The sequence below is a fragment of the Pleuronectes platessa genome, chromosome 19 (genome assembly GCF_947347685.1).
Source record: "Pleuronectes platessa chromosome 19, fPlePla1.1, whole genome shotgun sequence".
Classification (NCBI taxonomy): Eukaryota; Metazoa; Chordata; class Actinopteri; order Pleuronectiformes; family Pleuronectidae; genus Pleuronectes; species Pleuronectes platessa.
In genome coordinates, this window is record NC_070644.1 from 17,930,699 (window position 1) to 17,941,035 (window position 10,337).

At 41.8% G+C, this 10,337-nt stretch overlaps 1 protein-coding gene across 1 annotated transcript; it reads right to left on the bottom strand.

Moving 5' to 3' along the window:
- Positions 1-5,815: 5,815 nt before the first annotated feature.
- Positions 5,816-9,743, bottom strand: gfi1b (growth factor independent 1B transcription repressor). Its single transcript, XM_053411114.1, has 7 exons — positions 9,506-9,743; positions 9,061-9,161; positions 8,569-8,748; positions 8,239-8,468; positions 7,918-8,055; positions 6,859-7,024; positions 5,816-6,412 (listed from the first exon to the last, which is right to left on the bottom strand). Exons 2-7 carry the CDS (start codon positions 9,152-9,154, stop codon positions 6,234-6,236), a joined length of 987 nt encoding a protein of 328 aa, XP_053267089.1. The 5' UTR covers positions 9,155-9,161; positions 9,506-9,743; the 3' UTR covers positions 5,816-6,233.
- Positions 9,744-10,337: the final 594 nt, after the last annotated feature.

Sequence of the window (10,337 nt, forward strand, 5' to 3'; positions counted from 1 at the left end):
TCTCTCTCTGTTAGTTTTAGAACCTCTGTTTTAGTCTCTACCGACTCCTGAGGTAAAGGTCTGGTTCCTAACGTTCAAATCCCAGTTCACGATTTGTACACATAAGGACAGACCATCATGTCCATAGCGACTGCTCTCTCAGTTCTTACAGGAAGGATTTTATTTATTTTTCATTTTCATTTTATTTTCTTCTTGGGATCTCTTTTTGTTTCGTCAGATTCTTCACTCTCACTTCTGTTCTTGAAGGAATATTAGCTGGGTACAACTGCTCATTCGGCCGGTCCAGGTTTATCACAGTGTTATAAAGCTCAGTGTTTGGTGGGGAGGTTATAAAGAGGTGGGGGACGGGAGGCACTGACTGACAATCTGTTGTGTGCTGTGGTGAAGTGAAGATTTTGATGATCTTTTCTCTTTCTATCTCCCCCCCCCCCCCCCCCCCCCCCCCCCGTTGCTCTCTGGTACCCTCGTAAATCGACTATCGGCCCAGCTCTTCACGCTGCTATCTCTGTCGAGGGCTTGTCCGCTCCTCCCTGCCTTTCTGCTGGCCTGTTCCAGCCGTTACAGTGTGGGGCGGCCATGATAACGTTATCAGTCGGCCTCCATCGCCCGGCTCGAGCTGGAAGAGTCTGCTGCCTTCAGATTTCCACCCTCCCTCCGTTTCCGCTCACACTGACTTCTCACTCAGCCCGTGTGCTCTGGCGTCCCGTCAGCTCGCCGTGTGTAAGTCAGAAAGGCGTTCTGTACGCACGGCCATGTTTGGGTGTGTGATGTGGACACGAGGCCACACCCACTTGAACCTATTCACTTTCTGTTGACAAAACAAAAGATTGTTACCAGTGATTTCTTTCACTGCTGCCACGTTACAAATGTACTCACAACTCTTAACAAGGCTATGAAGACCCAACATTTCCAGTAGCGGGGGTTTCACGTGACTTTATAACTGGTTAAATACGTGTGCACATTACGGCCAGGTGTAGAAAAGCATATTTTTTCTCCCAGTTTTGATTAAATGATTTATGATTAGCGTTAAGATTGAATTTGGGACCAAAATGGTGGTTAGCCGCCATAGGGCTAGGCGGCTAGCTCGACTCATGAAAGCAAAGCCTGAATAATGTTGCGTCCATGAAACCACAGGAACCTCACACCACAACTTTGAAATCCAAGATGGCCGCTCCGTCGTTTTTTTGACTCTTCATTATCACTTCTGTCATTAAATGTGTCGAACACATGCTCTGACATATTTAATTGACACGCCAGTTCATCTTTTAGTGAGTAATGAACATCGTTTTTGGCTGCTATTGCTTGAGGATGAGAACAAAGGTCTCAGATGAGTTTTATAACGATTGCTGAAGCCCACACTTGTAACTATAAGATGTTCAGGAGCATCAAGTCGGTGAGTTGTGTTTATCTCTGGAAGGTGGGAGCTCTTCTGATGACCCGATCCTCCCTGAAGGCTGCAGGTCGTCTCGCTTGCTTCTAAAACAGACGATTAAATCCTGAAGAAAAAATCAGCCTCAAACAAATGTAGATTTTCTTTCCCCCTTATCGCTCTCGCTCGACACTTCGTAGGCGCTGCCGTCATCTTTGCACTTATCTATAGGAGCCCAGGACCACAACACAGTGTCACTGGCAATCAAACAGTATCACACCCTCACACTGTGACAGCGGCTTCCTGTGTGCAAGTCACATAGAGGAAATCTGCTGACAGCTCGGTTTTAGATTCATCTGTCTGTTTTGTAAACAAAGCATCATTGGCAGGCTTCTCCTTCTACACAAACTTTTCAGAAAACAGCACAACTGTCGGTAACTGTCATGTGTTTACAATCTGGATTCCAGGATGTAACATAACTTTTTTTTTAACGTTATGATAATAAAATGTTTAAGTTCCGGGTCACTCCTAACAACAAGTCCAAGAAACTGAAGTTTCTACTTCCATACACTGAAAGTATTGCAATTTGTAATAAGTATATTATCTTTATTTTATGTAAACTCTTTATTAGATTACATTATAATCATTTGTGCAATGTAGAAAGATGATCCACAAGTATACGCTACTTAAAACCCACATTTTCATAACTGCTTTCAATATGATACGACGTGTGTCTTACATTTCAATGTGTGGATTGATAAATATTTAACATTTATAGTTATCTATTTTCATCTGCTCTCTGTTTATGTAATCCTGGTAAGTATCCTCAAGCATTTGTTAAAAGCACTATACAAAAATATTATTACCATTCATATTATTATTATTAAAAGAATGGCTCTTGTTTTATATAATTGTGGATTCTGCCTTTTGCATCAACTCTCTGGAAATGAACAAGACAGTGTCATATTAACTTTCACCTATGACCACAGCCACAAGTCTTTAAACTTCAATCAATCAATTGGAGAAACTCTCCATAATTGTTGTTAGTGTTGTTTCATATTGTTTTCTCATACAGATAAAGATTTAACCTAATTAATCAGTTGTTACCATTGCTCTCCACTCGGGCAATTTCTACAATTTGGCCCTGATTTCATGGAAAACAGTTTTCCAGAAGCTTCGTGGGAAGGAAACTTTTTCTTTAAATCCCTCAGGTCCAATAACCAAAGAGAAATAAGAGTAAACATTTGCATGAATCCTACATTTCTTAAGCAGCTTACGTGGAAACAGATCAAATGTAGAAACAGTAAGAAGAAAGACAAAATCTGGGACATGCAACACGTAAAAGTGATTTTTTGGGGCCAGTGGAGGGGAGGAGCTGAGATGTTTATGACCAAAACAAAGCCGGTTAGAAAACCCAGAGGACGATACAAACTGTCCATATTATGACAGTAAATAGTGCCTCAGATTTCCATGACATGTGTTTGATCTCACTGGTAGAGAGGGGAGATCTCAGGCTCAGTTTTCCATGAGCGTGGCCCCGTGGCCTGGGGCTCGTGCATCCATGCGTCCTGCAGCGTTTTCACAGAACTGTCCAGGGCTCATTTGCATAGAAGCCATTTGCAAGACAAATTTCACCCCTGTGCTCCGTTGCAATACCTGCTGTTGCTTTCAGTATGTGTGTGTTTGTGTGTGTGAGTGTGTGTGTGAGTGTGTGTTAGAGAGAGAGATGCATTCGGTTTGGTACAGTCATGTTTGATTTGTATTTATGAATTGATTGATCCTTTGCCGAGTGGAACCGGTTTGGTGGACCTCTGTGTTTGTTGGTGCTGAGACTAGTTCTGGTGTCAGATTGTGCCGACACGATCCATGTTGACATTCTCCAAGAACTAATTACACTTTTAAAATATGAAAAAAATATTTCTAAACTGTCGTTATGCTGTTTCTGTACATATCTTCTGTATACGTTTGCATCTCGAGTGAGAAAAATGTTGCTCAGTGACTGTTTTAGAAATAAAATCAGGTGTATTTGTCACTTTCAGGAGACCACAGCGCCTCAGGCAACACACATATGCAAATGACCGAGGGCTGGATAACCACATCAACAGCTCCAGCTCCCTCCCCCTCTGCTGCTTTGACAGAAATTTTGGTTCAAACGTAAATTAAGAAAAAGTCTCCACTGAGTATCATACTTTTTACACCCATGTGCACCTGTTTACCTGTGGAGGAATGTAACAGGTGCATCTGGGCCCCGCACGCTTTCTTCATCCGTTTTTACCCCAGGCTACACCCCCTCCCACCTGTAGCTCCACCCCATTCTCTTTCAGGACCTATGTCCTGTTTGTTCAGTCCCACCTAGGATGATCCTCTTCTGTGTTGGTTACCTGTGCAGGATTTTGATTTGCTTGGTTTCCAGCACACACACCAGGATGCGGTGGCGGGTCTAACCGTCGCGCGGCATCACAACAGACCCCGCTGCCCCAGTAATATCAACACATTTTGCATAGAGCTCACAGATTTGTTTGCCAGACAGTAACCTCTCATGTCTCCTCTGTTCCCCGGTTCAGACACTGATTTCTGCAACACAGGCGAATTAACTATTGTTCTTTAATCTGTGAGGCCATCTTTTGATTCATGGTATTGAAAGTATAATGAACCAAAGTTTGGCCCTGCATGATAAATCCTTGTTATCCAGCTGACGAAGATGCACAGTTTAGAACTCAAATTCATCCCCATGTACCTTTTCTGAAAAACTTTGAGACAAACGAAAGATCCAGGAGGAGGAGTTGGTTTGGGCCACGTCTCTCTGAAGGCAGAGGACTCGTCATCAGTGGCTTGATGCTGAGAGACAAATAAAGCAAAGGACAAGCAGCAGCATCAGTCAAAGTTAATATCCTAAAATGTGAGATAAACTCAGATACAATTATTCACAGAGCTGCTTCCATAGAAGGAAGTAGACTACAACCATTCAGCTTCAATCCCCCAACAACAACAACAACAAGGAGGAATTTACAAGTTGCAGTAAAATACACTTCTGACAAGTATTTAAGTATTTCCATTATTTAAATAGATCGATATCAACTGAGGAATGTAAGTTGTTGTCATTAGTCAAAACTTAAACGTCATGATATGTAAAACACTGACGGGTAAAAATGACAGAGCTGGTTTAGCAAACGTGTCTGCACTCGTCCAGTAATGCAAAAAGTAAAGACAATGGTAAAGACACCTTTGCAGATAACATGACTTGAAGGCACATTAAAAATACACAAAGAGTGAAGACAACTTGGCGTTTTTGTCATTTTTTTTGTCAGACTTGATCAGCCAATCAGAATCTAGCAAAGCACCGCTGCGCTGAAGGGAGGCGGAGATCCAGGTTAAAAGAACTTATCCATTTTTGTTCAACTCAAAGACGCGAGTGAAGGCAATGATACAGTCATAATAATATCAACGAAAGATTCAGATTGGTTACATGATAAGTAGAGAGAGTGTGTCAGATATTTTCTGAGTTTAAATAAAAAAAGGCAACAAAACCCCGGAAATGTCCTTAAATATTTTCTATTTTCTATTGTTTGTTTCTTTTTGTTATAGCAGATTAACAGAAGTAATTCATTCTCACCTAAAAAACAACTTCTACATCCCGATTAGGTTCGATTGAGCCACCAAGCTGAGTTTCTATCCAGTCATTACATCAGCAGTTTGTCTAACGTCCCTTTTTAAAAACCCGTCCTAGGAACTGTGGCTGCAGTGTTTGTCAGATTTAACAGACTGAGGTGATGATCTGATTTGCCTGGAGCAGATTAATGTCCCAACAGGTTTGGTGTTTGAGGAAGGTGGTGAGTTAAAGTAAATCCAGGAGGCTGACTGGGTGTGGTGACAGTTGACTAAGTAATCAATCCCTTTTTCCCTCAGCCTCTTATTTAATCCCTGTATCCCACTGGACTCACTGTGAAGGCCAAGCAGCAACAATGGATGTGTGTGTGGCTACAATTACCGTCTATGCGACAGTTTTGATTTCATATTGAGATTATGGAGCTGGCTCGGCCTCTATAAAGAGGAAGCGGCAGACCCTTGAACGTTTGGGGATGTAAAACTTCACCTTTAACAACTTTTTCCTCGATTCTGAGGAATGAAAAGCTCCCCGGCCTCAGATTTGCATGCTGCTCCAGGTGTGTTATTTGAATGCAGTATTACTCCACTCCATATCTCTTCCCGGTCCCACAAGAGATTTTCCCCCGAGGCCAGAGTTGTGTCGTTGTTCTACATCCTGCTTCGACAGGAAAGTTACTCAGGAAAACACACAGAAAGAGTCGAACGGCGAGAAATTGTGTGTTTGCAGTGCTCATCGTGTCATCTTAGACAAACACCAGGCTTGTCGTTTCCCTTCCAGCCATGACGGATTGCATGTTGCATTACACTTTGTTAATTTTTATTCAACGAGGAAACCAAAGATTTTTCATACTCAGTTCAACTTTATTTTTCAAGAAGCAAAGCATTCATCGGCTCTGACAGATTTACATTGCTGAAGCTTATTTTAAATTAACAGTAGGGAAAACCAAAAGTGATGTAAACACATATTTGGAAAGAAGAAAACTTCCAATATATTAAAAAATAATTTTTTATCAGCTACTCATTTTCCTCCTGACACATTTTTCTTGAAGTTAAATCACCTTAAAACATGATTTGATTTCACAGCTTTATTTTTATACATTATCTGAGAAGACCAAAAAGAAACCAGATGTATAAATAAATGTTATATCATCTTGTTTGTTATTATCAATGATAACAATAAATTACTGCTTCTACTATTAAAAGCATTTGTACAAAAGAGTGCTACTGCTGCGCTCAGGGCTTTGTGCTCACTTCGGCTTCACTTCATGCCGTGCTGGCTCTCGTGGTGCCGGCGGAGATCCACCTTGCGTTGGAAGCCTTTAGAACAAATGTCACATCCGAACGGCTTGAATCCCGTGTGTTTCCTGCTGTGGGTGATCAGGTTGGAGCTCTGACTGAACGCTTTGCCACACACTTGGCATTTGTGAGGTTTTTCACCTGTAAAAATACAAAGAATACAATAAGAAATCAACAGGATTAAAATCAAAGATCATGTTCCAATGATTTATGGGGGCAAAAAGGAGCTTCAACTTCCTCTCCACTGGTGCTGGAAAATCACGTTTGCCGTGCACAAGCACCACAAATGGGGCCAACTATTATTCCATGAATTTAAAATGTATATTCGTATGAATTAGTGAAGAATCCTGTCATTGTTTAGACATTTGCTGGCAACAAATGCAGGCTGCAGGAAGTTCCTCTCACAGAGCTCCGTGTGAAGCAGGAAAAGCAGATAGGCAAATCAACAGGACATTTGTTTAAAGTTTCTTTTTCAGATTTATCAGCAGTTATATTACTCCTGGAGACTCTGCACTTGGAAAGCAGATGATTACAGTGAGAGAAGCCACGCACACTTTTTTTTACAACACCTCCATATTGAGACTTACCAGTGTGAATGTACGTGTGTTTCTTCATGTCCGACTTCTGGTGGAACCTCTTGCCGCAGTACTGGCAGGGGTAAGGCCTCGTGTCCGAGTGGATGAGCAGGTGTGTGGAGAGAGTGGACGAGCGCTTGAATGATTTTCCACACATCTTGCACTCGAAGCTTTTTTCCTGATCAAAAACAAAAGTACGACAAAAGTGTTACACATAAATGCATTCGGAATAAAGGTCCACTTACTGCGGATAGTTTTTCTGGTGCTTTAGGTCATAACACATGGTCTTCATCGGCAGATGGACTTTGCCCAGTTTTCAGGGAATTGGAGATGTTACAAGATTTAGTTTGACCGTTCCTTGTATTTTGCATTGTGCAAATAAACCAGGTAGGACGAACACAAAGTTCTCTAACTTGACTCTGCACCATCGATTGTTTAAAAAATGCTCTGCACACAACGTCCAGCTCACAAATAATAAAAAGTAAACTGCTTTAGGGGGAATCACAAGGTATTCTGAAGAAGTCTACAGACCATTACACAGGCTAAGCTAACAGCCCATTCTAAACCAGTAGGTTTAGAACTGGGACTGTGCTAATTTTCAGAAATGGCAAAAGCCATAGAAGTGTATTTTTCTTTAAATTATAACTTCATATGTTTTATTTTTAGTTGCATATATATATATATATACATATATATAGTTTTTCTTTGTAAATTTATCATAAGTCTGAGGTGAATATTGTCGAGACATCCATGTTGCAACACGCCAACCATACAAGACTGTTCATGGACATGACTTCCTGTGTCATTACCAAAAGCTCACGAGTTTCATTTGAACACAGCAGATGACCCTGATGGACTCACAGTCATTTATTCATGGTCAAATAAAGACAGGTGCATTATGGGAAGTATAGGATCCAGCAATTTTCAACCTTAATTCACACAAAGGGTCTTAAAGTGTAAAGGTCCCAGATTCTTCTCGGCTGCTCTGAATCTGGCTCTTCAGACTGTCTCACACATGTCCTATAAACTCTATGAAAGGTTAGTGCTGAATTATGACTTATGGTGTTTTACCTGCGAGTGGACATTCATGTGTTGCTCCAGACTGACGGCGTGACCGAAGGTTTTCCTGCAGATGCTGCACCCGAAAGGCCTCGTTCCGCTGTGCGACCTCCTGACGTGGACCTCCAGTCCGTGTGGCGTCGAGAACACCTGGAACAAAGTTTGACCATCAGTGACACAGCCTGCTGAGGAAATCAAATCAATATGAAATGCGTCTATGTTTTTGACATTTTCAATGCAAAGTGGATTTATTGTATGATTGAGCAAAGTATCCTAGATCCTAGATATTTTCTATCATCTCCCACGTGTTGCAGGTCATACTGTGGTGCGTACCTTGTCACAGGTGATGCAGTGGTAGGTGTTGGAGGTGGGGGAGTAGTGCGTGCTGCAGTCCAGAGGCTGCTGAGGCTGTGGACTGCGGCTGATGTGGCTGCCGTACAGATTGCTGGCGTGCTGCAGCACCGTGGGGCTGAAAGTCACCTGACGCAGCTCGTAGGACGAAGGCACCGGATCCCAGGCATAGGACGGCTTGTAGTAGGGAGGGAACTCTGCCATGTGAGGCTCTGAGGTTGCAGACACAGAAATAAGAAGACAAGATTTAACACTTTGATCTGAAGTGATGCAATGCAACAGGGATAAGAAGGAGATGCACTTGCAGCTCACCAGGGAGGAAGTATGGCTGTGTGGGAGCTGCAGCAGGCCTGGTTGGCTCTGGGTGAACGGGTAAGGGACAGGCGAGCTCTGGCTCTTCCTTTTCAAATGAGGAGCGGTCCGGGGGGGAGAACTCCCCCTCCGACTGAGCCCCATCTGAAGTTTCTGAGATCTGAGCTGCTGTTGGGACTTCTGCAACAAACAAAATGAGTAGGACTGATTCAAACAGAAGACGTCACTCTGTGTGGTTATGGACAGCAAGTAAACAAATAACAATGCGGTTCCTCCTTGAAGACATTCATCACACAGGAGACATTCAGTCAGAGCTAAATCTTGACTTTCGGATTTGAAGACTGATGTGTTGATATCAGCATAATTAAGATATGTCCCATTTTAAATATTTAATAAAAGCAAGCTGCTCTCAAGTCTAAGTCTATGTCAATAAAAGAAGACAGCAGCATTTTAGGTGTCCCTCATGTACTCACGTTATATAATAAGTCTTACCTGTATATGTGGCGGCTTTGGGCTCCTCTTCATGTGAACGGTGGACGTTATAGGACGTGCACCTTTTGTTTTTCACCAGAAATGACCGAGGCATGTTGACCCTACACCAGAGAAATTATAACGAGTGGTTAATTTAAGTTAATTAGGGGGTTTGATCGAGTCAGAAGAGCTTAGAACGGCCGCTGGAAGTTCAGTTCTCATCGAATAACGTCAAGAAAAACAATTTGACCACTCACAGTTATACATAAAAATAACAAAACAATTATTTGATTATAATTAATAATAATAACTAGCTGTGAAAGAGGGCTTGTTAGCATTTTAGCAGCTTGGAGGAGAATAATGGTAAATTAACACCTTTTCAAAAGGCGTTTAAAGGTTTGTTTCTAAGTTTCATTTTAGTTTACAAGCTACTTTTCGGTCTATTTCCCAAGTTGCGGCTACTCACCGTGAACAGAGCAGGTTCCCGTCCAAATTAAGAGCGTCTTAATAATGTAAATAATATTAATAATAATAATTTCCGTCGTGTGGAAAAGGAGAAGATGAGCAGAGGCAGAGAACCTGTCGTTAAATCCTTTCCTAAAAGTCAGCAAAGCAAAGCAGTGTTTTAAAGAAAGCATCTCTCACTTCTCTGCTGTCTCTTCTCTCCCCTCCCTGATATCCAATCAGATAATTTCACAGTGGAATCTGAGTGTGGTTTTCCACCAATGAGAGGCCAGAGCCTGGAGAGGGAAATTTGCCTAGAAAAACACGAGGCCTTCGCAGCAGTTAGACGAAACAAGGTGAAGAGGACAGGTGAAGCGAAAAAAAGCATGTTGGGATTTAAACGTGTTAACTACGAGATGATGAATTAAATAAATGTCAATGCTTTGGGAGAGAAATACATGTATCTCATACTTTGCATTCAAAACAGCAAAATATTACCAGTGTGTACATTTTCCATTTGAACTTCGAAAAAACGGTAAATTTCAATCCCCCCAAGAAAATCCGACTAATTGTTTCCACCTAACAGTGTTTGATTTACAGGATTCCGGTGTATGAGTGTGTGTTGTGTGAAAGATTTAAACGAACATAGAGAAATCATATGATAGTGTAGCACCTCCAAAGATACACACACCAAACCAGTCTGGGAGATTTACTCTGCATCAACATAGGTGTTCAGTCAGATTTCATCCAGGGAGGCTCCAGTTTCACACATAACAGCTGCCGAAGAAGAGTCCAACCAGGTATAATAACAGTAAAATGAAATAATAATGGGAATAATCATAATCATAATAATA